Raw genomic sequence first — 26723 nt, forward strand, 5'->3', positions numbered from 1 at the left:
TTATTTTTTACTTTTATGAAATATATTATTTGTTTGTAACTATTGAATGTATTTATCTTAGTAAAAATTTCTTTATAATAAATTTGACATATAGAGTGTCTCTGGTAAACTATGTATTTATCTGGCTTTATTTTATTCCTTCTCCAATCAACATATTTATTTGGCTTGTTGTTAAAATAAATGATTTTAGAACGCAACTGTTTACTTTGATATTTTGTTTAAACAATGTGACATATTTCTGTATTAATTGTGTTCAATTAAATATTTACATTGTAATTTAAATTTGTATACAAATCAACATATTTGTGTAGTTTGTTATTAAAAAAATGATTTGAATCCAAATGTAAGTACTCTTATAGTGATTTTTTCAGTTCATATAATTTTTTAAAATATATTTATTTCAACTGAACCAATTAATATTTTGTTAAATTGGCCCGTGAAATATATTTTTATACATCGATATTCAAAAGATCTGGTAACTAACGATACTCAAAAGATCTGGACCGAATCAGGTTATATGGTTATTTTTATTACAAATATCCGAACCCGTTTTAGATACATTGGTTATTTAGATATTTTTAGGTTCCTATACATCAGAACCGAATTCATCCAGATCTAGAATGATCCAACTCAAAATCCACACATAAGTTTATAATATTCAAGCGGGACTTGGTTACCAAAAAAAAAAGATACCCGAAAAGAACAACATGTACCAATAGACAGATAATGTTCATGTCTAAATGATTATATAAATTAATAAAAAACTGTTTTATGTGTTTTAGCCTTTGCTAAATTAAGTGAAATAGAAAGAGTTTTTTATCAAGTAAAATAATTATATGGAGTGGAAAATTAAGTGACAATAAATGTAGGACATTTTAAGTATTTTGATTTAAGTTATTATTTTATTCACAAAACATATTTTTGAACTATGTTTTTGGGTACGTAATTTTCCACCGATTGTAACTAAAATAAAAATATTTTAGTAAAATAAAATAAACCAAATATTTAATCATATGTAAAACCTAATTATTTAGCATTTTTGATTTTATAATTGGCACAAAGTTAATATTGATTAACTAATAAATAAAAATATGCACTATTATTATTATGGTAATATAATTAATGATGTAATTTATTATTAAGGTAATATAATTAATTAAATTGTTAAACTAAGTGAAATATGGAAATACAATTAATAGATACTACTATTTAAGTTTCCAAACACTCCATTTTTTATAGCTATAACCAAACACACCAAAAAATTTTATTAATCTTATCCAAGTATCCAAACGCACCGAATTTGTACTTCACCTTTAATAAGATAGATAAAAGGATTTCAAACCTCTCTTTATAAAATATCAATATCAATAATCTGAATACAAACGTAAGCCTAGACGGCTATATATAATAAAACCCAAAAATCCTAAATAATAAAGATAATTAGCTAATTAATAAAATCAATAATAAGATATTTGTAAATATTCCAAATATCTATCTACATCATTTTCTCCGGGTTGGAGAAGATTCGTCCTCGAATCTTGATCGTAGTCTTCGAATCCAAAACGTTTTCCCATGAAAATTCTTCCTCGAATCTTCAATAACATGTTTTGCACGATCTTTGCACGGATTTGCTTGTAACTCGAATCTTCATAAATCCGTTTTTTTACAAAATTTGCACGCAACAAATTATTAAGATCCTGCACAAAATCTTCATCAATATGATTCTGCCCTCTCTTTATAAAATATCAATATCAATAATCTGAATAATCTGAATACAAACGTAAGCCTAAACGGCTATATATAATAAAACCCAAAAACCTTAAATAATAAAAATAATTAGCTAACTAATAAAATCAATAATAAAGTATTTGTAAATATTCCAAATATCTATTTACATCACCTAGTAAAGTAATGTTGCTGTTCTTGGTATGATTAAGAGCTTCACTGACTGAGACATTTGAACAATCAAATAAGCAGTAGATTATCATTTAATCTATGAATACATGGCATCATTTCTGTAAATATACCCTTTACTATTCAGGTAAAACTTCTCATCTTTTTGATAAATATAGTAGTGATATAGATCTCTACCTACCATCATCAATAACCTAAATTTAACTAGATAGCCATAGTTCTCCTTGGACACTTAACTTGCATCTCACGAAAATAGAAAATTTTGTTCTCTCTCTGCCACCGCAACACACACATCATGATTATATTCCAGTTTTTTATTTGTAACTATTGTGACCATAGTTGTCATAACTACATTCTAATTTTATCTAATGCATAACTATCAGGACAATGACACCAACCTTTGTGCTTCGTTTTTATTTGCCGTTACTAGTTACAAAGTCTATTTTCTGTAAGATACAATCAGTATGTGTATTGGTTGGTTATTCGGACAGCTTTTGGAACCAAAATTTGTTAATCAGTTTATCTTAAACACATTGGAGATTGGTCTATAAACCCAAGAGAAAGGCTTGAAGAATGTTATCAAAGCAGAGTTTGTGAAAAGAACTCTGAAAATGAATGGTTCTATTAGATTGTGTTTTGTTGCTATAGCATTTGGTTTTGTGTTAATCATAAATGGAGAGCCTAGCTTTGCAACAACACCTGAAATTGCCGATCCTCCACAGACACCAATCGTGGCTGACTCTCCTGCTGAGTCCCCAGAAGGCGATATTATGCTAGATGTATGTAGTCTAATGGTTTTGGATATGTGAGGAACCAAGATTGTTTTAATTGCTTATCTGTTCATTAATTGCTTTCTGTGTTCACCCTACAGATGGGAGACGATATACCAGATGCTCCCCCCGCCCCACCACCTTTCGTCCCCGAGTTCCCGGTATGTAGTTTAAGGCCATCAGCATCTCTCTGTATCTCATTAAATGAACCACGTTACATCGCTGTGTTTACATCTGTTACCATATCTGTTCTTTTTCACGTCAACTGTTTCGATAAAAACAGGTTTATATATTTTACTTGGGGGAGAGGAAACACGATGATCCTCAGTTGGTGACTCGATCACATCTTGAAATCTTGAAATCGGTTCTTGGAAGGTAAATGAGTGGTTGCATTGAAGATTCTCGTGTATACAACTTTAGCTAACATTTTTGTTTGAATCTAATGTTACAGCGAAGAAGCAGCCAATAAGTCAATGATCTACAGTTATCACCATGGCTTTTCCGGCTTTGCAGCCAAGCTCAATCCAGCAGATGCAAAGACACTGAAATGTGTTATACATATCTCTCTCTTGTTCACGAGTTATGCAAAAGTTAAAACACCGAATGTGGTTTTGTTAAATTGTTTTTTTTTTCCTGTCTACCAGATCATCCTGAAGTTATTATTTTTATCGAAAACCGAAAACTTGTGATGCAAACAACAAGGACATGGGATTACTTAGGTCTTTTTTCAACTCCAGCTTCATGTGAAGGTCTTCTAAATGAGACCGACATGGGAAGTGGGGCTATTATTGGCGTTATTGACTCTGGTATTACATCAATCTCTATGTCAGTATTGTTACATTCTCAGATTTTCTCAGCAGAACAGTAACAATCTCGATATTATATGAGCAGGGATATGGTCAGAATCAGCCGTCTACAACGACAATGGATATGAACCAATACCAAAACATTGGAAAGGAGAATGCGTATCCGCGGACCAGTTCTGTCCTTCAGATTGCAACAAAAAGCTTATCGGAGCTAAATACTACATGCATGGTCTCAACGCAGATCTCAAAACAAGTATCAACAGTAGTGTGGAACATCTATCTCCAAGAGATCATAATGGCCACGGGACTCAAGTATCCTCAACGGTAGCTGGTTCTTTCGTTTCTAACGTGGCGTTTCCAGGCCTCCCACGTGGTTCAACCATGAGAGGTGGCGCTCCTAAGGCGCGTATAGCCATGTATAAAGCATGCTGGGACGTGGAAGGAGGATTGTGTTCGGTTGCTGATGTATGGAAAGCTTTTGATGAGGCCATTCACGACGGTGTTGATGTTTTGTCGGTTTCTATCGGCGGTGCAGCAAAGATCAAGTCTCTTGACGTTGAAATAGATATCGCGATTCCAGCGTTACACGCCGTGAATAGAGGCATTCCTGTTGTTTCTCCAGCTGGTAACGGAGGACCTCGTAGTTCGTCGGTTATTAACGTTTCTCCATGGATATTAACTGTGGCTGCAACCACCCTTGACCGCTCTTTTCCCACACTGGTCACACTCGGGAACAACAAAACGTTGCGGGTATATATATATTCACATTCCAACTCTAGATTTTCAACTCAGGTCGCAGTGAAACATTGGTTTTGTCCCCTAAAATTATAAGAAATATTTGTATGAATATAAGTTTTTTTCAAATATATTTTATTGAAGTTCTTAGTAAATTTTATAGTCTCCAAAATTTCAGAACCGATGCAAAGTGCAAAGATAGTTAACTTTCTTTTTTGGTTTGGTTTGTTTTTCAGGGTGAGAGTATCTACACAGGACCTGAGATTGGCTTCACTGAACTGCTGTTTAGTACGGATCATAAAGACATTACTATAGCCAAGGGTAAAGTTGCGATGTACTTTGAAGCAGATGGAAAGGTGCCTATGCCAGACATAGTTCAGGAAAATGGTGCTGTTGGTGTAATTTATGTGAGAAATATGAATGATCTTCTTGAATGTCCCGTCAACTTTCCATGTATCTTCATGGATTTCGACACTGCCTCCGACATATATTTCTACATGGAAACTACAACCAGGTTATCTTCACATCAAAAATAACATCTAATTTTCTCACATATGACACATGACATATGAGTATCTGACTTGTTGTGTCTTTGTTTGCAGCACACCCAAGATTAAGATAAGTCCATCCAAGATGGTAATTGGTGAACGTGTAGCAAGTAGAGTGGGAGTAACATCGGCGAGAGGGCCTAGTTCCATTTCACCTGCCATTCTTAAGGTTTTGTTTTCATCTCTTTTGGATCACTCCAAATCCTACATATTTAACAAAAAATTGATTCTTTTATTTTATTTTAATTTGTTCATACGTATTAAAAATACAATAAATTTTATCTGCTTATTAGTTTTTAATAAATTTAAATAAATAGTAATTTAATAAATTCAACTATTTAAAAAAAAAAGATTATGGTCTACTACTATTAAATAACATAATTTTTCTATAAAACATCTTAAACAAATTATTTTTCTAAAATATTTATCTTTGTAGAACAAAAGTAGTAATAAACTTTCTTTTTCCGTGTGATGCAGCCAGATATAGCAGCCCCGGGTGTGTCCTTACTAACACCTAGAATACCTACAGATGAAGACACAAGAGAGTTTGCTTACTCAGGAACATCAATGGCAACTCCTGTTATTGCTGGAATCGTAGCACTTCTCAAGATTATGCATCCTACTTGGTCTCCTGCTGCAATCAAATCAGCTCTTGCCACAACAGGTTTAGTTTTGTTTATATATTTATTTTAAACCTCTTTCTCAATATACGAACTCAGCAGTTGACCATACTCTCCATGTGTCAGCCACAAGAACCGATCCACACGGCGAGATTCTAACCGCAGGTGGGTCTGCCCAAAAACTAGCTACTGCATTCGATTACGGAGGAGGTCTTGTGAACATGGAGAAAGCCACAGATCCTGGTCTTGTTTACGACATGGACATCAATGGCTACGTACAGTACTTATGCTCCGAAGCTCTTTACACAGACAAGAGAGTTTCTGCTCTAACTGGAAACGTCATTAAAAAGTGTCCTTGCTCAAGTTCGTCCATTCTTGACCTCAACGTACCGTCTATCACCATCCCAAACCTCAAGGGGCACGTCACAGTGACACGTACCGTGACCAACGTAGGCAACGTTGACTCGGTTTACAAGGCCGTGGTCGAGGCTCCACTTGGATTCAATGTTATGGTTTCACCGGAGAAGCTAGTGTTTGACAACGAAACCAACAAGGCTGAGTTTACAGTGTGTGTGAGTTCGGGTACACATAGGGTGAACACTGACTTTTTCTTTGGGAGTTTGACTTGGAGTGATGGTCTTCACAATGTCACAATCCCAATTGCTGCGAGGACACGTTTCATCGATAATTTTTTCCTTTAAATTGTTATTATATCCTAGTTATTAATAAGATAATGTTCGCACATAATACATTTGTGTGTAAGAGGAATGAACAAATACCGTACATGAATATTGAGAAAAGAAGTTCAAAAAGAAAACAACGAATACAGTTTTAAGAGAAGAAAAGTTAAGAAGTTCTGATTTTCTTTAATAAGATGCTACCTTCAATCAAAAAGTATCAACTATCAAGCATCAGTTCACTGTATTGTTTGGTTTTAATTAGGGATGTTTTTTCTTTGTCACACTGTATACTGAGCATTTGGTACGAAGCTGTATTTTGAGTTCATTTGGTATCACTAAAGTTTGACGATTTATTTGTTGTTTCAAATATTAGTAAGATAAATGAAGATCATATATATATTTGAGAAATTGATTAAGATAATTGACCAACATTTTATTATAGTTATTTTACTACTACTATTCACCAAATATTCTATCATTAGCTACACCTGTTCTGGTTGGGGTGATGGGAGGAAATTGATCACCTATCCAAACATTTTTAGCGGCCGAAGCAGAAGCACTTTGATAAGCAACCATTCTATGGTTTTCTTGAATGTAGTAGAATCAAAGAAAAAATGCAGACCGGATTCATATGCCAATATCAAGTTATCTGCAAGACATAGTTAAAGTCTTTAATATTTTTACTTTTTCCTTTTGGCAGATTAGTAGAAATGCTGGTAGTGGTGTTGTCGAAGCTTAAATAATAAACAGAGACATGTAATTTTATTAATGAAATCTGTTGACGATAAAATAAAAGGATCATGTGCAATACTAAGGGCATCATTATCGCTACGAACGTTCACGAATTCTTAGGAATTTTTTTTTTAAATTTTGTTTTGTCTGGAAAAATAAAACCAATCGTACACTGACGTGTGTCGGTGGGGTCCATGAACAGTTGAAAATTCCTCTGAATTTGTTTTTTATTTAACGATTTTTCGGTTCGTTTTTTATCATTTTGTGGTCTTCTTGTGATCCCGCTCTTAAGAAGCGACGTAAGAACTTACCATAAGAAATTTAAAGAAAATTTTCTTAGGGATCATATTATGGGGATGGATTCATCAATTAAGAAATGGGGTCATATACTAGAGTGATGAACTATTTATTTTTTTCTAAATTATCAACTGCCTCTTTAATGAGCTATAAATAGCTCTAATGATTTTTGTAGGGATTTTTAAAAGATTATTTTCTTAATTTTATTTTAATTAATTATTCTGAGAAAAGGTTAAATTCTCTGCAAATCATTAACCTAAGCGACGCCTCTACCTATCCTCTGTTCTTTTCTTCTAGTTTCCACTCTTTATACATTGAAGTATTTGCTAGTTCTTTCATCTCTTTTTTCTACTCGCTATAGTATTTTGATGTATCTAATTTGCAAACGTATTCGTAGTTCCTACTTCCTACTAAGCCCTGATTGAGTAATTGCTAGTTCCTAGTTCCCACTACCAAGAGAACGAACGAACCCCACAAAAAGGATTATATCAAAATAATATCATCACAAAACCTGTCTTTTAAAAAATATATATTTTTTGGATGTGCAAATGTATATTTTAAAAAACAGAGATAAGAGATAAGATTTGTTGGAAAGAGCTGTTTTCAGAACAGCTAAAAATATAACAAAAACTTAAAATCAACAGGAACTACTACAAAACTGTTAAACCTATATATGGAGAGAGAACTATCACATTGGTCTGGACTTTTTAGTTTGTAATTTTAGTTAATTTTGCTATGTATTATGGTGATTGCTTTATTGTCAGAAACTACCAGCTAATTCATGTCTGTTTCTTGTTCTGTAAGTTTCTTGGAAGTCTATTTAAGCATAAAATGCAATTTCAATTAAAAATATCCCAAAAGATTAAAGAAAAACATGGGATCTGTGAAGGGAAGTTTCAAAGAATGTCTCTTTATTGGGGTCTTGTTCCTTCTAAATTGTGTCTTTGCTCAAGAAAGCAGCAATGAGGAGACAAAGGTTTGTAAAATGTTTTTCTTTTCCTTTCTTCTTATGTTCTTTCCTTGGTCATGTTATATTTGGTCGACTAATGAATTTTTCTTCTGATTGAGGTAGGCTTATATAGTTTATTTAGGCGAGAGGCAACACGATGATCCTGAGTTGGTCTCTGAATCACACCACAGGATGTTGGAATCAGTTTTCGAAAGGTATATTATAAAATAAACAGGTTCTTGATTTTGTTTTTTTCTGTTGATGATGATGGTGAATTTCTCAAATGTTTTCAAACTGGTGATTCTGTTGTTTGATTTTGATTTTATGAAGCCCGGAAGCTGCTAGAGACTCCATCATCTACAACTATCACCATGGATTTTCCGGGTTTGCAGCCAGGCTTACAGAGTCACAGGCTAAGAAACTTTCAGGTTTGTCTTTTTGAATTTTAATGTAATTTTATAAAGCAAAATAGTTAATAAATTCTAAGAGCATCAGCATTGGTTAAGAATCTGCATGAGTCTCTCAACTTTTATTTTTAAATAATGTTTAGCCACTAAAAATTGATGCATATAAAAAAAAAGTTTCTTAAAAAACATAGTCTCTCATATGAAAGACTATGAGAGCTCTTGTGAGGAAAGACTTTTGTACACTTCTTCTAACACATTATGTGGGTTTAATTTGTTTCATGTCATTATCCAGACCGTCCTGATGTTTTCAGCGTGGCCTCAAACCAAAAGCTAGCGTTGCATACCACTAGGGCTTATGACTATTTGGGCCTTTCGCCGATTCTTCCCAAAGGACTCCTGCATGAAAGCGACATGGGAAGTGAACTTGTGATCGGTTTTCTTGACTCAGGAATATGGCCGGAGGCTCGAGCTTTTAACGACGAAGGGCTTGGACCAATACCAAAACACTGGAAAGGTGAGTGTGTAGCCGGAACTAGGTTTGACCCAGCAAAGCATTGCAACAGGAAGTTAGTAGGAGCAAAGTACTTCCTTGGTGGCGTGCATGAGAAAAATCCAGGTGTCGAACTCAGTGGGTCTGATTTTATGTCAGCTAGAGCTATATCAAGTCACGGAACGATATCCTCTTCGGTAGCAGCCTCTTCGTTCGTGCCTAACGCTTCATACAAAGGTCTGGCACCTGGACTCATGAGAGGCGCTGCTCCAAAGGCTCGTATAGCTATGTACAAGGTTGGCTGGGTGATTGAACCTTATGGTGCTGCTATGGCCGATTTTGTTAAGGCATTTGACGAAGCCATCAAAGATGGGGTTGATGTATTGTCGATTTCCATAGGCGGAGACGCACCTCCTTTCCGTCCACTTAACGCCGTTGAGCAAGATCTTCACATTGGGTCGTTCCATGCGGTGACTAAGGGTATTCCTGTTATAGCTTCAGCTGGTAACGGTGGCCCTGAAGCTTACTCTATAAGTAATGTAGCTCCGTGGTTATTCACAGTCGGTGCAACCAGCATTGACCGTACTTATTACGTAGACTTAACTTTTGGAAACAACATGACCATGATGGTACGTAACGTGCTTCTTTTTCTTATATTTTTTTCTTCAATGGTGTTGGAAACTTACTGTCTTTGTAAAAACTGTATCAGGCTCAATCTTTGTATATAGGTGAGGGATTATTTGCTGAATTAGTTTACGTGGAAGATTGGGTACATGACACGTCTGATCTGAAGGGAAAAGTTGCCTTAACGTTTGCGAAAAATGATGAGGATGTGACGGGTGTTGACGACAAGTTAGGTTGCAAAGCGGTGATCATTGCACGAAGTTCTGATTATCTAACTGACGTTTTCGTTGATTCGTCTTCCAGCATCGCCGTAGACTATGAAGTCGGAACTAAGATTCTACAATACATCCGCTCGTCAAGGTGTTTCTTTTTACTTTTCGAGCAGCTTGGTTCTTGTGCATAAGTACATAAACATTGGTTCTGACTCTCAAAACTTAAAAAATAAAAATAATAATAAACCTCAACAATTAATTTAAAATTAATAAAGTTTTTATTAAATGTTTATGACCTCTAAAATCTCAAAGACGGTTGTGCTTCCTAGTCACATAGTAGTATGTTAAAAAAAACTGATTGTTTGTTTACTGTTATGTGTCTCTTCAGTTCGCCAACGGTTAGCATGAGTGTTGGTAAAACGTTCGTGGGGCGTCCTAAATCGACTACAGTTGCAGGATTCTCATGTAGAGGGCCTAGTGCACAATCTCCTGCCATTCTCAAGGTTTTTCTTTACTTCTTGCGAAACAAAGTTTTGGAATCTTGAGTACTGTCGTTTTCAACAAGGCTGTATGTTAATGTCGCAGCCTGATATCGTAGCCCCTGGTGTGCTGCTTCTAGCAGCTGATATTAATGACACCCTGAGATCTGATAAAGGTCAATCAGATTTCAGTATAACTCAAGGAACATCCGTTTCCGCTCCTCTTGTTGCCGGAATCGTTGTACTACTCAAAGCTTTACACCCTGACTGGTCTCCTGCTGCTTTAAAATCAGCTATCATGACTACAGGTTCTTGAAAACTAAACCCTCTTTCTCCTCACCATAGAAAAACAAAAATAATATTAAATCAGATGTACTTCTAACTTAAAACCAGTTAAAGCATAATTATCTGTTAGATACAGTGACAGTTTCTAACCGAAAAAAGAAATTAATGTTATATTTGTTTTGTTATATTTAATTTTCTAAAAACCAATTGAATTGCTAGTAGAATGATAAGTCCTTGTGGGTTTACAATCGATTCTTAAAAATACTTTTTTTTTATTTTTCTTACATGATAAGAACTCTCTCTAATACTGCTATTGGAGCTACTAATTTTGCGGTCTCTTGTTGTTGTTATAGCGTGGAAGACCGACCCATTCGGGGAACCTATGTTCGCGGAAGGGTTACCAAGGAAACTGCCAGATCCATTTGACTATGGTGCAGGACTCGTGAACCCGGAAAGAGCCAAAGATCCAGGGCTAGTTTACGACATGAACCTCGACGATTACATCTTCTACTTTTGCGCCTCTGGTTACAATGATACTGCAATCACTGTACTCACTGGGAAACCAACAAAATGCTCGTATCCGTTACCGTCTGTTCTTGACGTTAACTATCCAGCCATCACGATTCCAGAACTTGACGGAGAAGTGACGGTCACGAGAACGGTGACTAACGTTGGACCTGTGGACTCGGTTTATAGAGCCGTGGTCGAGGCTCCGGAAGGTGTGAAGATTGCTGTTGAACCGGAGACTCTAGTGTTCAACTCGAGCACGAAGAAAATTGGGTTCAAAGTTAGGGTTACGACGAGTCATAAGAGTGACACTGGTTACTTCTTTGGTAGCTTCACTTGGACTGATGGGACTAGAAATGTTGTCATTCCTTTGTCTGTTAGGACTCGTGTTTCGATGCTTTGATAAACAAGTTTCCTCAACTTCTTCATAAAATGTTATTATCTTTTTTTTTTTATAAATAAAATAAACAAATAATAGGAAATGTAATCATATTCTCTTTCTTTGACTCTAACTGAAACCACATCAATAATAACAAACTGAGACTAAAAGATTCCCTCTCTCTCTCTCTCTCCCACATGAGAAGCAACTATATAACTCATGTCTTTTAACCATTACAACATAAACAAGAAAAAGAGAAAACATTTGTCTGAAAATTATCAGAGAAGAAGGGAAAATAATGGGCGGAGGAAACAGATTCCAAGAACCAGTGAGGATTAGCCGTAGGAGACAAGTAAGGAAAGAGAAGGAAGAAGATGAAGTCAACGAAAGCTTCAAATCGCCAAATCTTGAAGCTGAGAGGCGTAGAAGGGAGAAGCTACATAGTCGGCTCATGGCTCTGCGATCTCACGTCCCAATTGTCACCAACGTAAATCCGAAATCTCAGTTTTTATTTTAATTTGTGTGTGTTTGTGTGTGTTTTGGTGATGATCGTTGTAGTTTTTGTTTTATCCAGATGACTAAAGCAAGTATTGTTGAAGATGCGATTTGTTACATAGGAGAGCTTCAGAAGATTGTTCAGAATCTTACAGAGAAGCTTCATGAAATGGAAGAAGGTCCTCTTGAGATTGATGAACAACAAACGGATCATATTATAAAACCTGAAGTTGAAACTATTGTTCTTAAAGAGGAGATGAAGAAATTGGGAATCGAGGTTTTTTTATTTCTCAGCCGGTTCTTGGTTCGTTTTTTTTTAAAAATCTTTCTTAATGATTTTTTTTTTTTTGTTATTTTGGACAGGAGAATGTGCAGTTGTGTAAGATCGGGGAGAGGAAATTTTGGTTAAAGATCACAACAGAGAAGAAACCTGGGATCTTTACTAAGTTCATGGATGTTATGAGTTTTATGGGATTTGAGATCATTGACATTACTCTAGCTACATCAAATGGTGCAATTATTATTTGTTCCTCTGTTCAGATAATTCAGGGACTTTGTGATGGTGACTCTGTTGATCTTCAACAGACAAAGGACTTTCTCTTGGAAGTCATGAGGAGCAATCCATGAGTGATAACATCTTGGAAAATTTCGAGCTAATAAAGATTTCTATTGATTTAAAAATTTTAATCCTAGTTTTATTTGAAATGATTCAGATGAAACAGAGCTTTATCTCATCTCATTTGTTTCTGCAAAATGTTGTTAATTATCCTCTGTTTCTGCCTCAGTCCAGTGTTGATTGAACCTTCTAGTTAGTACAGAGGCTTCTCTTTTCCTTTTCATTTGATGCTATGACGTGTGAGAAAACATAGATTGTTGCAATTTCTTAGAAACTTGTAGTGATCTATAAGTGTGACTAAAAAATTGAACTAAAGCAAACTTCTCAGAACAAAAAGTTTTAACAATATTCTAAGAATCAATCTAGGCAGCAGCAAAGCATCCCTATAATCGCCAAATCAGATATAAATAGCAGCAGCAAAGCATCCCTGTAATCGCAAAATCAGATACAAATGGAAAGAGTTTTTTTAGAATGATTTTTGAAAAAGGTTTGATGGTAGTTTTGGGTTTTTTTTATCAACTAGAAAGATAGATAAATGGGTTTTTAGGGTAAAACAAAATATAAGGAAACATAATTTCGCAATTGTTCAGGTAAAGAAAGGAAATCACCAGATAATTAATAATTTATATTACCATCCGACCCGAAAATGGGCCAAATTCGACAATAGGGCTTAATCATAATTGAGCTTTAAATGGGCCAAATTCGAGTTGACCCTACTTTATAAATTCCTACTATTTCAGGGAAGATTTGCCCAAGCGATGTTTACTCTTTTATTTTTAAAATTAAAAACACAACAGAGCTAAGGTCAACAGACAAATATAATTTGTTATAAAACACTTTTGACCTTCCTACTCCACGAAATATTCAATTAACAGTATATTTTTAATACTCCCTCCGTTTCAAATTATATGTCGTTCTAAAGCAAAATTTTTGTTTCAAAATAAGTGTCGTTTTCGGTTTTCAATGCAAAATTTATTGAAAATATTCTCTATTCTATTTTTATATTGGTTGATGTGTATTGGTAATAGTATTTTTATTTTGGAAATATGTAAAATTAAATGTTTTCTTAATCTGTGTGCAAAGACTTAGAACGACAAATAATATGAAACGGAGGGAGTATATATAACGTATACTGTTTACCATGGAACGAAAATATTACTTTTACAAAGCCAAATGACTTAAAACAGCAACAACTCTATATGCTCTTATGAATTTTGGTCTTAAGATTCTAATTCTATTGAGCTAAGATCCTATGAAAACGAATTTAAAATTAATTAGTTAAATGGCAAAACCAGTTAACGTTAATTAAATGATAGTTCTCATAAATAACAGTTTAATTTGTTGAACTCCTTTTATAAAAGGTGGTGCTTAACCTAATTCACTATGACAAGACAACAAATGCTAATATATATGTATGTTATGTGTCAACTAAACAAATAACTAAAATCATTGGTGGAGTCAAACCATATGACATGAGCACACATGTATGTGAGGAAAAGAAGATTTTGGGAGTCTTTCTGAAATTAAAAGAAGGTAAAAACTAAACAACGTCCCAAATAAATTCGAGTGGGTACCTATATATGGCTTATTTCATATAGTATATACATAAAAAAGATATACTTTGATAGTGGTCATATATACTGATATACCAACAATTCGTTAGTCATTTCCTGATAGAAACTCCACTTATAATCCAATGCATTACGATCTCTAACTATGTATATAAATATATTAGCCGGAAACAAGAAACTCCACTTTTGGTTTTTGTGTGAGCGAGAACCCTTTTTGCCAATGGATTTGGTAATGTTGACTTTCTTTTTATATATCTTTACCAATTTATGTTGTATGTACGTGTTCATATACCGAATACATCTATCTTTATATGTGAAACGGTGACATCATTTTTGTTAAGATTTATGTACAAAGAAGAAATTATCTAATTATTTGGATCATCAAACCCCCAAAAAAATTCCATGTAGGATGTATTCTCTTTTAATTTTGCAAGAAAAATATATAGAACACATCATATATGATTATTGATTAACTAGAAATACATGCACGTACAATTGAATAAAATTACAATATAACCTGTTTTTCTTTACTTTAGACAATTTCTTTTTTACTTTAGACAATTCTACATGCACACTAAACATTTTTTCGTCAAATACATCCAACCTAAGAGTACTACCATCACTCCAAATTTAGTAGCAATATAATTAGTTTAATAACTAATTGAAATTTTTTTAAAGTATTGTGTATGTATAATGGTAGAGAAATTAATATGGTCACTCACATTAGCATTATGCCTTGAATTACTAAATCAAAACTAAAAGTTACATTTTTTTTTTGCTAAAACTAAAGGTTACATTTTACGTACCTAATTTTGTGTCTTAACTTATTTGCTTATGACCTAATTTCCTGGCCGGTAAGATACCTAATTTTGTCGCATAATTATGGATTATGTAGATTTATCTATTATCAACTGAGTATATATATATATATATATAGACTTTTTCTTCACCAACCAATAGGAAGTTGTCATTTTAAATCTAGTATTTTTTAATTAAGGAAACAAAATAACTTGTCAAATTATATTATACTTTTAAAATAAATAAAAAGATTAAATAAATAAAAATAACAATAGTTCTAAAAATATTATTTTTAAAAAATATTTATTTATAAAATTTAGAGTTTAGTGTTTAAGATTTATAGTTTAGAATTTATCCAAATGTTTATTGTTTTTCCAAGGGTTATAGTTTACCCAAGGGTTTAGGGTTTACCCAAGGGTTTAGGGTTTAAGATTAGAGTTTAGGGTTTAGTGTTTTGTTGACAACATGTTTAGTGTTTTTCCAAGGGTTTAGGGTTTATCCAAGGGTTTAGGATTTAGGATTAGAGTTTAGGGTTTATTATTAGAGTTTAGGGTTTAGTTGACAACATTAATTTTTAATTCGTTTTTATATACTATTTTTATTTATTTTTAAATTTTATTTTGAAAATATAATATACTTTGACAAGTTATTTGTTTCCTTAATTAAAAGATACTAAATCTAAAATGACAATTTTCTATTGGTTGGTGAACCTTTAGGTTCACCCTATGGAGTGAACCCAAGAATAACTCATATATATATCGATGACGTATAAAATTACTCTTGCGACTCTTATATAAATAAAATATTCCCAAGTTTGTTGACTAAACCTCATCGTCACCTATAAATGCAAACCCATTATCGACAATCATAATCTTCATGCAAACTCCAATATTTCGAAGAAAATAAAAGAAACAAACCTAAACCAAATAACTTACTTAACCAACAAGACATGACGGAAAAATTCGAAACCGCTGGAGTTTGTACCGGAACATGGTGGAGTTTCCCCAACGGCATGTTCTCCGACTTCTCTCAGCCACGTTCTACTGAAATATCCATCGATATTGGCGGATTTGAATGGCATAACATTGATGATATCGATGTTGAAACCTATGACAAGAGCCATACTTCTACATTATCAAGCAGTGCAAATCTTGATTCCACCTCACAAGTCAATGTTTGGAACCAACATTATAACCAGTAAGTGGTTACTATATACACGCATATATATCAATATCTGATGTGATGCAAAAATCATGATTTTGAGTTTTAACCTTCTTTTTCCAGTCGTGAAGAAGAAAGATTCGATCCGATAAGTAGTTTCTTAGAAGGATTGTTTGATAACAGTGAGCAACTATCGGTTCCTAGTGTGAAACCAGAACTACTCGAAAGCTTTCACTTCTTCGATGACGTTTTCTTGGACGAATCAAGAACTGTATCAGTCTTTGATAACGAGATTGGAGACAAACATGAGGAAGAAATACAAGCAAAGAAGAGTCTAATTACTTGCAAAGTACGTAAACGTGTTTAGCTTCTTCTTCTTTTTTGTAACTAACGTGTTTAGCTTCTTTCATAATAGAAAATTTCCAATCTTTCCTTTAGATTTTAATGTTGTGACTATTTCAGAGAGCTAGTGAAAAAACTGAAGACCTCGAAGATAATGAGCCACTACAGCCATCAAAAAGGCCAAGACTCGAGACCCTATCACAGTTTCCGAGCTTCAAAGTTAGTAACAAAATTTATTTCACGCACAATTGCACAAATTTATTTGATCCCTTTTTCCTTATTTAAACTTTAGTTTCAGTTATTTATATAAACGCATGTAAAGACAAAATAAGTTTGGAAATAAAAAATAAATATAAGTACTTCATAAGAAAGATACAAGTACTTTGTTACATTTTAGTCTTTTCTAAAACCTTACTCTTAAACTTTATTCTGATGAACTATTTTGATTGAGAAGGTTCGTAAAGAGAAACTAGGAGATCGAATCACCGCGCTTCAACAGTTAGTTTCACCCTTCGGCAAGGTTGGTGTCCTTCATCATCAGTTATATATAGGCTTATAGCTTGTACTAATATTTGAATTAATTAACCACATATAGTTTTTTTTTCGAAAAAATGGCTTTTATAAAAACCACATATAGTTAAATAACATTTTTTAATCATTTCATTTATTCATTTATTATAATTAGTATTATTGATTTCTGATTATTTCTGCAGACAGACACTGCTTCTGTCCTACATGATGCTATAGAGTATATCAAATTTCTTCAAGAACAAATCACTGTAAGTTTATCTCATAATATATAAATTACTCCCTCCTTTTCAGATTAGTTGTCGTTCTAGAGAAAAAATTTCGTTTTAAAATAAGTGTCGTTTTCGAATTTCAATGCAAAATTTATTAACAAGATTCTTCTGTATATTTTTTTATTGGTTAAAATATGGTTAAATGTATAGATAATTGTGTTTTTATCTTGGAAATATATAAATTATATGTTTTATTAATATGTGTGCATAAGTCTAAAACGATAATTAAAATGAAACGGATGGAGTATTTGTTAACATTTAGACCAAGAAAGAATATATGTTAACTTTTATTTACTCTTGTATAGAACCTAATTATTGCCGTTTAATCATTTATAACATGAATAGGTCTCGAGTAATCCACATCTGAACTCTAGAGGATCTGGTGAACAGAAGCAGGTACTTAAGTTTTATGGTTAAACAACTCTATAATCTATATTTTACGTAGTAGTTTAATTTTTGTTCTTTTGCTTTACTGTTCTTTTGCTTTACTAACCATAAGATTTTTTTTTTTAATTCTAGTGTTCATACAATGACCCTCATGCCATAGACTCTAGTCCAAGACAAGATCTTCGAAGCCGCGGTCTTTGTCTGATGCCGATTTCAAGTACTTTCTCCACCTCTCCGCCGCATTTTGGACTCATCTAAGTTCTGAAATTAAACTCTTACAGTAATCCCAAACTATAATTATTACACACATGTCCGAACATAAACTTTGTTTTGGTAAGAACTGTAAATTAAGTTTGTTTAAGAAATGTGTTATATTGTTGGCTTACTTACTACGGTTTAGTTGTATCACCAGGAAAGAAAGAATTGATTTCGTGATTTCGAGGATTTTTCGTTACCAACCATGCTATTTTATGTTTAGATTCAATTATTCTGTCGTTTTAACGGCAGAAAAAACAAGAATGCGTGATACTAGTTAGGCTACTATTACTGTTAAGTGCATTTTTTCACAATTCGTGATTCCACTACACAAATTATTATTTTTCCACAGTCCGTGTCCGTGAAACCTGTAAGAATCTAGATAAGGAAATGGAATATTGTGGATATTTTGATAGACAAATAAAATGGTGTTTTTGTCAACTAAATTAGATAAGTTAGAGAATTAGCATTGATATATTTTTATAAAATATAATATTAGTATAACCTATTATTCAATTAAATTTTAAAATAAAAAGTTAGATCAATAATAAAGAGACAAAATTTCCAAGAATTGTGTGACATTTTTAATAGTATCTTTTAAAATATTTTAATTGGATCTTTAAATTATAAATCTTTCTCAATTGTTATCTCTTCTCTTTTTTTTAATCATTTTCATATATTTTATTTAATTTAATTTTTTGGAAAAGTTCATCTAGATACTATTGATCAGGATACCCTTAATATCTCAACGAAAGAGATTTTCAATTTAAAATTCTCTCTTTAATAAAGCAGCTCCTTTTGATGATACTCAAAGGACACAACTCTGTTTTGTTTTGTTTGTGTGCCCTCAAATCAAGGCATATGATTGAATAAAAAAACATACAACAATCATTTTTTTAAGCACTGTTTCCGAAGAACAAAAAGAGCAAGAGTCAACAGAAAAAAGAACACCTCTTTTTTTTATTTGTAGAAAGAAATCATTGCAGACGATAGACGATATGCTTTTGCTACGAGCACGCCACAATTTTAACTAAAAAAATAACTCCAATTCGAGTAGACAAGAATCATAAAGTACACTAACTGGTTTGTCTCAGTGACTGTTGCAGTACAAAGACAGGTTTGTCATGTGGAATCATCAACGTTCTTAGGATACTAACAAAAAAAAAGATTGGAGAATATGGTTTCTTGAATCCATGAATGTTTACACAAAACCAAATAGATCAATCAAGTGCTCAGAATAAATTGATTTGTAAGAACTAAGAAGCAATGATTGTCACTGTTTCTGCATATACCAACACAGTGATTCAACTAGCAAACAGTATGCACCCAAATTGAGTGAATCAAAAACCAAACAAAAGTGCAATAATCACTACTGTTGCTATTCATTAGAAATCATGTAAAAAATTTAGGCACCACGATACCTGAACTTGACCCGTTAAAGGCAGTCTCTGTCGGTTCATGTAAGAATAACTTGCAACAAAAGGGTTGGATTCAACATGGAAGGGATTAAACGCTATGGAAATGAAATGCTTCACTGATCAAAACATTAAACGTTTATGTAAGTAAGAAAGAATAGTTACAACAACTAATGGTTGGCAACAGAGAAGACACTAAACGCTATGAAAATGGTAAAAGATTACAATTTTCTTGAAAATAACTTAACTGTATGATCCTTTTATTTCTTTGAATGTACATAAAACGAAAACCTTAAGAAAGCATTTGCATTTTGCTTTGTTGAAAACCTAAGCCTTTTGTTTTGTTCTTCCTTTCATTTGTACATGAACTACAAGAGGAGAATCCAGCACAGCAAAAACCTCCCATCTTAACTCCATATTCAGACCAGACCAGACAAACAAAACAACACAACTTTAATCCCCAAAACCACCACCGACGATCGAAGACCTGATCCTTTAAACATTTTCCACACTCCCAAAAGTCAAGAATCCATTGGATTCCCAAGTAGAGTATGAACCAAGTTAGTAGCATTCCTCCTGATTTTCTCACTCTCATTATCCTCCAAACCAAAGCATATCTCAACCACACCTTCTCTCTTAACCTCATCAACGATCTCTCTGCTACAACAACACAAGCAGTTGAGGATAAACAGAGAATACTGAATCCCTTTCAAACTCCCATTCCTCAAAACGTTAACCAACACCTCAACAAACCCACTCACTCTACTCATCTCCTCTCTCCCACCTCTACACTTGACCAAAAGCCCCAACACCTCCACCGCTCTCTCCAGCCCCGAATCCGCCGCCTCAACCAGTATCCCCACCGACCCGCAATCCACAACCCGTTTCCTATTATCCGGAAACGAACAGAGAGCGTAAAGAGCCGTCGCCGACTCCTTCCTCTCCCGCTCGTTCCCGTCCCTCAGAAGAGAGACAAGAGCAGAGATCGCATCAGGGTACGACCCGATAGTCGCTTTGTTCACCTCCACGACGGCCAAACTAGTCAGCAGAGTCGCTGCGACCGCTTTGCAGTCGGGCGACCCGACCCGCAAAACCGCCACGACGCGTCTCACCACGCCGTCGGCGACCAGACCCACTTTGTTATCGTCTTCCAGACTGAGATTGAGAAGCAAAGACAGAGACTTTTCCTGCAAGACCATGTCCCCCGAGTCAACACAGTCGAGAACCGCGCGGACCGCTCCCGACTCGGTGACCTTCCTCCGCACGGAGGAGTCTCGCTTCGTGAGGCGGACGAGTCGGGTCAGCGACTCGAGACGCGACTCGTGGGAAGAGGATCGGGAGACGAGAGCGGAGATTAAGGAGTGGGATTGGGAGTGATGATCTTGATGCTGCTTAGGGGAGACATGAGCGAAGTTGGAGATTAAGCTCCTGAGGGCGTGGTTGGGAATCAGGGAAGGGTTTTCAGACAAGGGGAGCTTGGTGATTGGGCATGTCCGATTGCCGGAATCAATCCACTTTTGGATGGAGACCCGGTCGAAGGTGTGACCCGATTGGATGATGACCGGGTCGGACATGATCTCGAGGGAGATCGGGCAACGGAAGTCGTTTGGCAAGTCGAACGCCATTTATTCTTTAAAGGTGGAGCCTTTTTTTGCAGGGGTGTTTCGAGTGAGGGAAAGAGATAAGCTTTTGAAGAAGAAGAGACAGAGTTTAAGGGTTTATAAGAGATTCCCAGAGAGAGAGGGAGAGGGAGGCTCGTGTTGTGGACCGTGAAGCTTTTTGTTTTGCAGCAATGGTTTTTTTTTTGTTTGAGTTGACGATTTTGCCCTTTGTGTATGTTTTTTTCGGGTCAAAAATTTAGGCACATCACGTGATTCACGACTAATTTAAAGCATAGACTTTTTTTTCTTCTTTCTCAAACTATGTTTATATATATATATATAGGTTAACTTCTTAGCACTTTCCTTTATGTTAGTTCATATATTATCAAAAAAGAACTAGACTAAGTACAAACGAAAGTTTAAAGTTATAAATTAAATAATTGTGTAACTATTAACTCATATTAATTTTATTTTAATCATCTAAGAAGTGTGTTAGGAAAGGGATGAAGTAGAGTGCTGGAAAGCTAATCTTAACTGTGTTAATGTGATATAGATCCCCGTGAAAGCGCTGAAGGTACGGATCCTTGGCCTAATGTCCATAGGAGCATAGTTTTGTTTGCTTTACAGTGCTCTAATCACCTACCCTACGTTCGTTGTTATTTACCAAACCAGACACTTGTCTTAAACAGTTTGACAGGTCTATTCAAAAAGTTATTTGCCATTTCAGTTTAAAACGTAAGATGAATTTTTTTGAAAAGATGCAGGTTGATACAAGTTTGCATTGTTGTTGCATTTAAATGTTGTACGTATCACCCTTTTATACGAACATATACTCACGACTTTTATGTTTATACTTGGACAAATTACGTGTGTTCTTTGATCCAAAACCGATTCATGCATGAGACATTGTGAGTTGTCGAAAATCATGATTCGTTGATCAAATTGTAGAACGGAAACATATAAAATGAGTACAAATTAACTTAAAATGGACCACAAACCAATATGAAGCTAAACTATTGGTTAAAAGTTAAAGGAATTATAAATTTGAATCACTAAGAGATGTTTGTCTTCTAAATGAAAATTAATTTAACATAGTTCGGATCTAGTTCTAATATAATCTACTAGTCATTTTAAAATAAAAAGGAAAATTGGACCATGTAATCAATCTTTCCTATTGAGACATACATAGAAAAATACTATGCAAGTTACAAACAATGCTAGACAGTCGATACTTGTATCACTTGTCTTAATCATTTTTGACAATACAGATTGACTCAGCGACGCTCAGATCACCGAGGGTCAATGACCGATACAGTCATTTGGTTCACAGACCAAGATTCATCATGCCGCTGATTACTCGATGATGAATCAGTGTCAAGAGGACTTCTCCCAACGCAATAACCTGGCTGTTCAGGCTGAGGAATAGCCGTTGTTTCACTTCCTAGCATCATAACTACCGACGACATCGTTGGTCTGTCGCTTGCACGTTCTTGAACACACAAGAGGCCAATCTTAATGCATCTTAAGATTTCAAGTGGACGGAACGTTGATGGTGAAGAATCTAAGATGATTGGATCAACGATGTCTAGCCCTTTCCCTTTTTTCCAGTTCCTCCACACCTGTAGTGCACATAGATTGAATATATTTTTTAGGTTTAGCTTCAGAGTGCGTTGCAAAATAGGAGGACGCTAAGAGGTTTTAGATCTTACACAACCAAGAAGATTAAGGTCATGGTCAGAGTTGTAGAATCCTTTGTTCCTCTTGCCACTTATGATCTCAAGAAGCAAAACACCGAAGCTGAAAACATCAGATTTTGTAGAGAATATTCCATCCATCGCATATTCCGGGGACATATAGCCACTACATAACAAAGATTGAAATCATTTTTAAATTGGTTGTGAGAAAAAAAAATCTATTTGTTGTTTAGAGAATAATTACTTACTAAGTTCCCACCACCTTCCTCGTATTAGCTTCTGTCTCATCACGTCCAAAGATCCTAGCCATCCCAAAATCCGAGATCTTTGGAGTCATATCTTTATCAAGCAATACATTGCTCGCTTTCAAGTCTCTATGGATAATCCTAAACCGTGAATCTTGGTGAAGATAAAGAAGTCCTCTAGCAATACCATTCGTTATATCAAACCTCTTCTCCCAGTCTAGCTTACAGCTTCGAGTCTTGTCTACAACCAATCATAACCGAAAATGTGATAACTTATTTCAAAAGATTCGAACAAGAGCAGTAAGAAATTGTTGCACTAACCAAAGAGATGAGAATCGAGACTAAGATTCTCCAAATACTCGTAGATCAACATCTTCTCACTCCCATCGACGCAACACCCAAGAAGACGGACAAGGTTTATGTGCTGAAGCCTTGCAATGAGTTTCACCTCATTCTTGAACTCATCTGTCCCTTGCACCGACATCTTCGAAAGTCTTTTTACAGCGATTTCTTGCCCGTCAAGTAACCTTCCCTACTACCACACATGCTCATTAACGACAGTCTTTTTCACTGATAGATAATGAATTAAGTTTTCAATAATGTTTACCTTGTAAACTATACCGAAACCCCCTTGACCGAGCTTGTTAGCATTTGAGAAATTGTCAGTGGCAATGGCAACAGCTTCAAAGTCCATTAATGGCAGTTCGAGATCATCTGTTTTGTTTTCTCTAAATATATGTCTCCTACTAGGCATTACCACTTCGTTCATTAGCAAATCTTGGCTCCTCATTTGATCACCTAGTTCATCCACACAGAGAAGCAATCAGATATATAATTATCACAACAACAAAAAAATCATACAAACATAAAAGGAATTGAAAGTTATTGATTTACCAAAGGGTGTTTCAATTGCTATTGATCGCTTCTGCTTCTTTTTCCAAAGACGAAAGATGATGAAACATAAAAGAAGCAAAACGCTCACTCCAATGCATGAGCCAATGATTTTTGCATTTCGGTTCGTCGTGTCCTCTGAAGTAGAGAAAGAGGTACTATTGTTAATAATCCTATCATAGTTAACTAAAAGCAGTTTCTTTTTGGTATTGGATCTTAAACCTTACTAATAATATTGGGGGTAAATAAGTTTTTTTTTGTGAATTACTGTATATGGTAAGTTGTAAAATTGTTAAAGTTCAATTGACTCAGATTCGTGAATAATATGGTAAGTCCGAAAATATATTTATTAAGGTATGAACTATTATATTAGACTAAGCCAAGTTACAAAAAAACACTATTATATGGATTACAAAAGTCTACGCATATATGCAAGGACCAAAGACGTCAACATCTCTACCACGTTTAACAAGATGGGAATGAAAACACTATTAAACTAAAAGAATGTTTGGCTAAATTCAAAGTCTGTTAAACAATAACAATGTAACTTTGACTTGCAATATTCAATGCTATCACGCTTTACCGAACGCAGGAAGAAAAAACGCATTATTCACAAAAACTTAAACTTATTTAACTCTATCAACCGTTACTAAAAATGACAAATTATTTCATTCTATCAACCGTTACTAAGATATACTATATCGATTGTAAAAAATGAAAACCATACGTATATATTTGTACTCTTTTTTTCTATATGATTACCATCTTTTCTCGATGTATTATTTCCTATGAAATTTTATGTTCCACATCTATTTAGATAAAAGAGAAGGAACTAACCGAGATCACTAGCAGCCAACTTAACGTAAAGATCCTGACCACCCTTAGCATAATTCCGGGTATCAGAAATCTCTCCGGTCCACACAACGCAACCCGATCCACCACCTCGGATATCCGTATTAGCAAACGCCGTACAATTACAATCATTTTTGCACTTCTCTTCACATTCTTTAATACCTATTCCTCTGTCCACACTAGTCGCCGCAGTATCCGGCAATTTCATTTTCTTCAACCGCACAAACCCATCTCCACCGTCACAACTCAAGGCCGTCTTCCTCACGCAACCATCAGACCCATCCCTTAACCCCCACGCCTGTGGATTCCTCGGCTGAAACCCTCTCATACAGTTACAAACCGGATACGTGTTGGAATCGCAGTAACCGAAAGTTCCACACTCTTTGTACTCATCACATTGGTCTTTTGGTGCGAACCAGAACTGGTTCCAGTTCTGCACTGCTTCAATCCAAGTGAACCGTTGTAACAACCCCGTGGAACTCAAACTTAACCTCGAGTACATGTTGTTTTTGGTGATTTGGAATGAGTAAGTCACTTCTTGATCACTCGCTGTGAAGTTGAACTCTATGTAGTCCAGCAGCTGCATTTCCGGTACACCGCTAAACCGGATTCCATTCCACGGACCGCTCCGGTACACTCGCGTCGCTTTGTTCCACAAGAAAGCCTCCGGAAACCCTCTGGTCTCGAGTTTGAACGAGAAGTCGCCGCTTGATGGATCATCTGAACTTTTCCAAGATCTCAAGAACCGGTTAAACCCGGTTTTGAGATCCCAGCCGAGTTTCATCTCCGGGAGTAAAGTATCTGTCGGATAATCAAAACTCTGCCACAAAACTCCGTCTGCGTTGTCGTCGTTAGAGTATCTGAGAACGAAGTTACCGTTATCAAGAAGCTCTGCAACCACCGGAGATGTCACATCTCCTCCTCCGGTAAGATTCGTCGACCAAACAGCTGTGTCGGAACCATCGACAACGACGAGGTTACTGTCGGAGATTTTGAGAGTTCCGATGGAAGTGGAGAGAGGATGGTCTCTGTTTGCGACCCAAACGTAGGTTCTCTTGGAGATTGCCTTGTACCATATCCCGAGATACCAACGAGAAGACAAAGAGGGTTTGAAGAAACCAAGCTCGAAAATGTTACCAGGAGACGAAATGGTCTTGTTGCTTGAGATGGTTAGAGATTCGGTGGCCGACAAAGTGTTGGCAGAGAATGAGAAAGCAGGGAACAGAAGTAAGACGGAGAAGAGTACACCTCTCATGTCTCCACACAACATTCTTGTGTTCTTGTCTTTTCTCTCTCTCTCTTTGTTGAGAAAATTATATGTAAATTTTAGGATTTGTTTTTCGTTGGAGATATCGGACATGTTTCGTGTTAAATGCATGGACTTTTATTTACTGGTTCTATCAACATAAATTCCTTTCTGTGCCTTTTAAAATTTTCTTGGTCTTCCAGGTTTGAACATATCTGTTTGTAGTTACGTTATGTACTAATGTACAGTCGGATTCAGAGTTGACCTACGTGTTCAGAAAGTTTGTTTTATTTATTTTGTCAGGCTTCTTTTCATTTTCTACGCGTTATCTTTGTTAATAAGTTAAATTCACAGTTATTCAGTTAACATAAATGACTTTACTTCCTTTTCTGATTTTTTTCCCAGCCAATAGTCAGTCAACCGGTTTGTATGTGTCTGGAAATTATATAAGAGAATCCGTTACAATACAAACATTGTTTTTGTAATAAGTTCAACCTCGATGTCTAGAGACGGTATTGAATTTCTTAAAGTTAGAATATTTACATTTTAATTAATAACCGTTGACCACTAAAAAGAAGCCATGAAAGAGTTTCTAAAGTTTTAAAGCAAATTTTACATAAATGATAATTAAATGTTAATAAATCCTAAAAATATGAAATACTCGTTTAATATTTAATTGGTTTTTGTACTGCAATAGTTTTTTCGTTTTGTGACGTTTAAATGATCTATCAGAAATCTTTATTGGAGATGCTCTGAAGAGCTCTTTTTCGAGAGTTTTGTTTCCTTCCCAATGAATAGAAACCAAACTTTAATTTAATTCACCAAACAAACCAAACTTTAATTTAGTTCCGCATTCCCCGAAGACAAAATAGAAGGGTGTGGTTCCACGTTTACCTTGACTATTCTTCTCTCCTACCAGC

General features: G+C 35.1%; 6 protein-coding genes across 6 annotated transcripts; 4 read left to right on the forward strand and 2 right to left on the reverse strand.

Moving 5' to 3' along the window:
* The first annotated feature begins 2378 nt into the window (after positions 1 to 2378).
* Positions 2379 to 6094, forward strand: LOC108839445 (subtilisin-like protease SBT3.1). The gene is made up of 11 exons (XM_057004326.1): positions 2379 to 2388; positions 2473 to 2697; positions 2793 to 2845; positions 2968 to 3059; positions 3136 to 3233; positions 3329 to 3490; positions 3576 to 4240; positions 4462 to 4739; positions 4828 to 4942; positions 5251 to 5437; positions 5520 to 6094. Exons 1-11 carry the CDS (start codon positions 2379 to 2381, stop codon positions 6092 to 6094), a joined length of 2460 nt encoding a protein of 819 aa, XP_056860306.1.
* A 2089-nt stretch (positions 6095 to 8183) lies between these two features.
* On the forward strand, positions 8184 to 11458 carry LOC108839446 (subtilisin-like protease SBT3.12). The gene is made up of 7 exons (XM_018612207.2): positions 8184 to 8266; positions 8382 to 8479; positions 8751 to 9577; positions 9658 to 9932; positions 10173 to 10287; positions 10370 to 10571; positions 10902 to 11458. The coding sequence occupies exons 1-7, from the start codon at positions 8244 to 8246 to the stop codon at positions 11456 to 11458; spliced, it is 2097 nt and encodes a 698-aa protein (XP_018467709.2). The 5' UTR covers positions 8184 to 8243.
* Positions 11459 to 11644: 186 nt separating this feature from the next.
* On the forward strand, positions 11645 to 12766 carry LOC108840308 (transcription factor DYT1). The gene is made up of 3 exons (XM_018613141.2): positions 11645 to 11921; positions 12009 to 12206; positions 12293 to 12766. Exons 1-3 carry the CDS (start codon positions 11733 to 11735, stop codon positions 12554 to 12556), a joined length of 651 nt encoding a protein of 216 aa, XP_018468643.1. The 5' UTR covers positions 11645 to 11732; the 3' UTR covers positions 12557 to 12766.
* A 598-nt stretch (positions 12767 to 13364) lies between these two features.
* LOC108843054 (transcription factor bHLH103) lies at positions 13365 to 17969 on the forward strand. The gene is made up of 7 exons (XM_057003113.1): positions 13365 to 16111; positions 16199 to 16424; positions 16538 to 16636; positions 16872 to 16937; positions 17131 to 17196; positions 17563 to 17613; positions 17737 to 17969. The coding sequence occupies exons 1-7, from the start codon at positions 15864 to 15866 to the stop codon at positions 17860 to 17862; spliced, it is 882 nt and encodes a 293-aa protein (XP_056859093.1). The 5' UTR covers positions 13365 to 15863; the 3' UTR covers positions 17863 to 17969.
* A 1425-nt stretch (positions 17970 to 19394) lies between these two features.
* LOC108843053 (U-box domain-containing protein 8) lies at positions 19395 to 21060 on the reverse strand. Its single transcript, XM_018616141.2, has one exon. The coding sequence runs from the start codon at positions 20897 to 20899 to the stop codon at positions 19796 to 19798; it is 1104 nt and encodes a 367-aa protein (XP_018471643.1). The 5' UTR covers positions 20900 to 21060; the 3' UTR covers positions 19395 to 19795.
* An 890-nt stretch (positions 21061 to 21950) lies between these two features.
* On the reverse strand, positions 21951 to 25913 carry LOC108843052 (receptor-like serine/threonine-protein kinase SD1-8). Its single transcript, XM_018616140.2, is given in 9 exon segments — positions 21951 to 22494; positions 22585 to 22735; positions 22818 to 23055; positions 23136 to 23346; positions 23422 to 23612; positions 23709 to 23843; positions 24543 to 25142; positions 25145 to 25193; positions 25195 to 25913. Coding segments are annotated over 9 exon segments (2538 nt in total). The 5' UTR covers positions 25828 to 25913; the 3' UTR covers positions 21951 to 22164.
* Between the last annotated feature and the right edge of the window lie 810 nt (positions 25914 to 26723).

Source organism: Raphanus sativus, chromosome 2, assembly GCF_000801105.2.
Source record: "Raphanus sativus cultivar WK10039 chromosome 2, ASM80110v3, whole genome shotgun sequence".
Taxonomy (NCBI): Eukaryota; Viridiplantae; Streptophyta; class Magnoliopsida; order Brassicales; family Brassicaceae; genus Raphanus; species Raphanus sativus.

What these genes read in the sequence shown, in the direction of transcription:
- LOC108839446 (XM_018612207.2), top strand. Translation starts at nt 8,244, where the DNA reads ATGTTGGAATCAGTTTTCGAAAG. An exon ending in GAAACAACATGACCATGATG is followed by an intron (nt 9,578 to 9,657) that starts GTACGTAACGTG and finishes AAACTGTATCAG; the next exon opens with GCTCAATCTTTGTATATAGG. An exon ending in AATCTCCTGCCATTCTCAAG is followed by an intron (nt 10,288 to 10,369) that starts GTTTTTCTTTAC and finishes TTAATGTCGCAG; the next exon opens with CCTGATATCGTAGCCCCTGG.
- LOC108840308 (XM_018613141.2), top strand. Translation starts at nt 11,733, where the DNA reads ATGGGCGGAGGAAACAGATTCCAAGAACCAGTGAGGATTAGCCGTAGG. An exon ending in ACGTCCCAATTGTCACCAAC is followed by an intron (nt 11,922 to 12,008) that starts GTAAATCCGAAA and finishes TGTTTTATCCAG; the next exon opens with ATGACTAAAGCAAGTATTGT. An exon ending in TGAAGAAATTGGGAATCGAG is followed by an intron (nt 12,207 to 12,292) that starts GTTTTTTTATTT and finishes TATTTTGGACAG; the next exon opens with GAGAATGTGCAGTTGTGTAA.
- LOC108843053 (XM_018616141.2), bottom strand. Translation starts at nt 20,899, where the DNA reads ATGGCGTTCGACTTGCCAAACGACTTCCGTTGCCCGATCTCCCTCGAG.
- LOC108843054 (XM_057003113.1), top strand. Translation starts at nt 15,864, where the DNA reads ATGACGGAAAAATTCGAAACCGCTGGAGTTTGTACCGGAACATGGTGG. An exon ending in AGAGTCTAATTACTTGCAAA is followed by an intron (nt 16,425 to 16,537) that starts GTACGTAAACGT and finishes TGACTATTTCAG; the next exon opens with AGAGCTAGTGAAAAAACTGA. An exon ending in TAGTTTCACCCTTCGGCAAG is followed by an intron (nt 16,938 to 17,130) that starts GTTGGTGTCCTT and finishes TTATTTCTGCAG; the next exon opens with ACAGACACTGCTTCTGTCCT.
- LOC108839445 (XM_057004326.1), top strand. An exon ending in GGAACAACAAAACGTTGCGG is followed by an intron (nt 4,241 to 4,461) that starts GTATATATATAT and finishes TTTGTTTTTCAG; the next exon opens with GGTGAGAGTATCTACACAGG. An exon ending in TTTCACCTGCCATTCTTAAG is followed by an intron (nt 4,943 to 5,250) that starts GTTTTGTTTTCA and finishes CGTGTGATGCAG; the next exon opens with CCAGATATAGCAGCCCCGGG.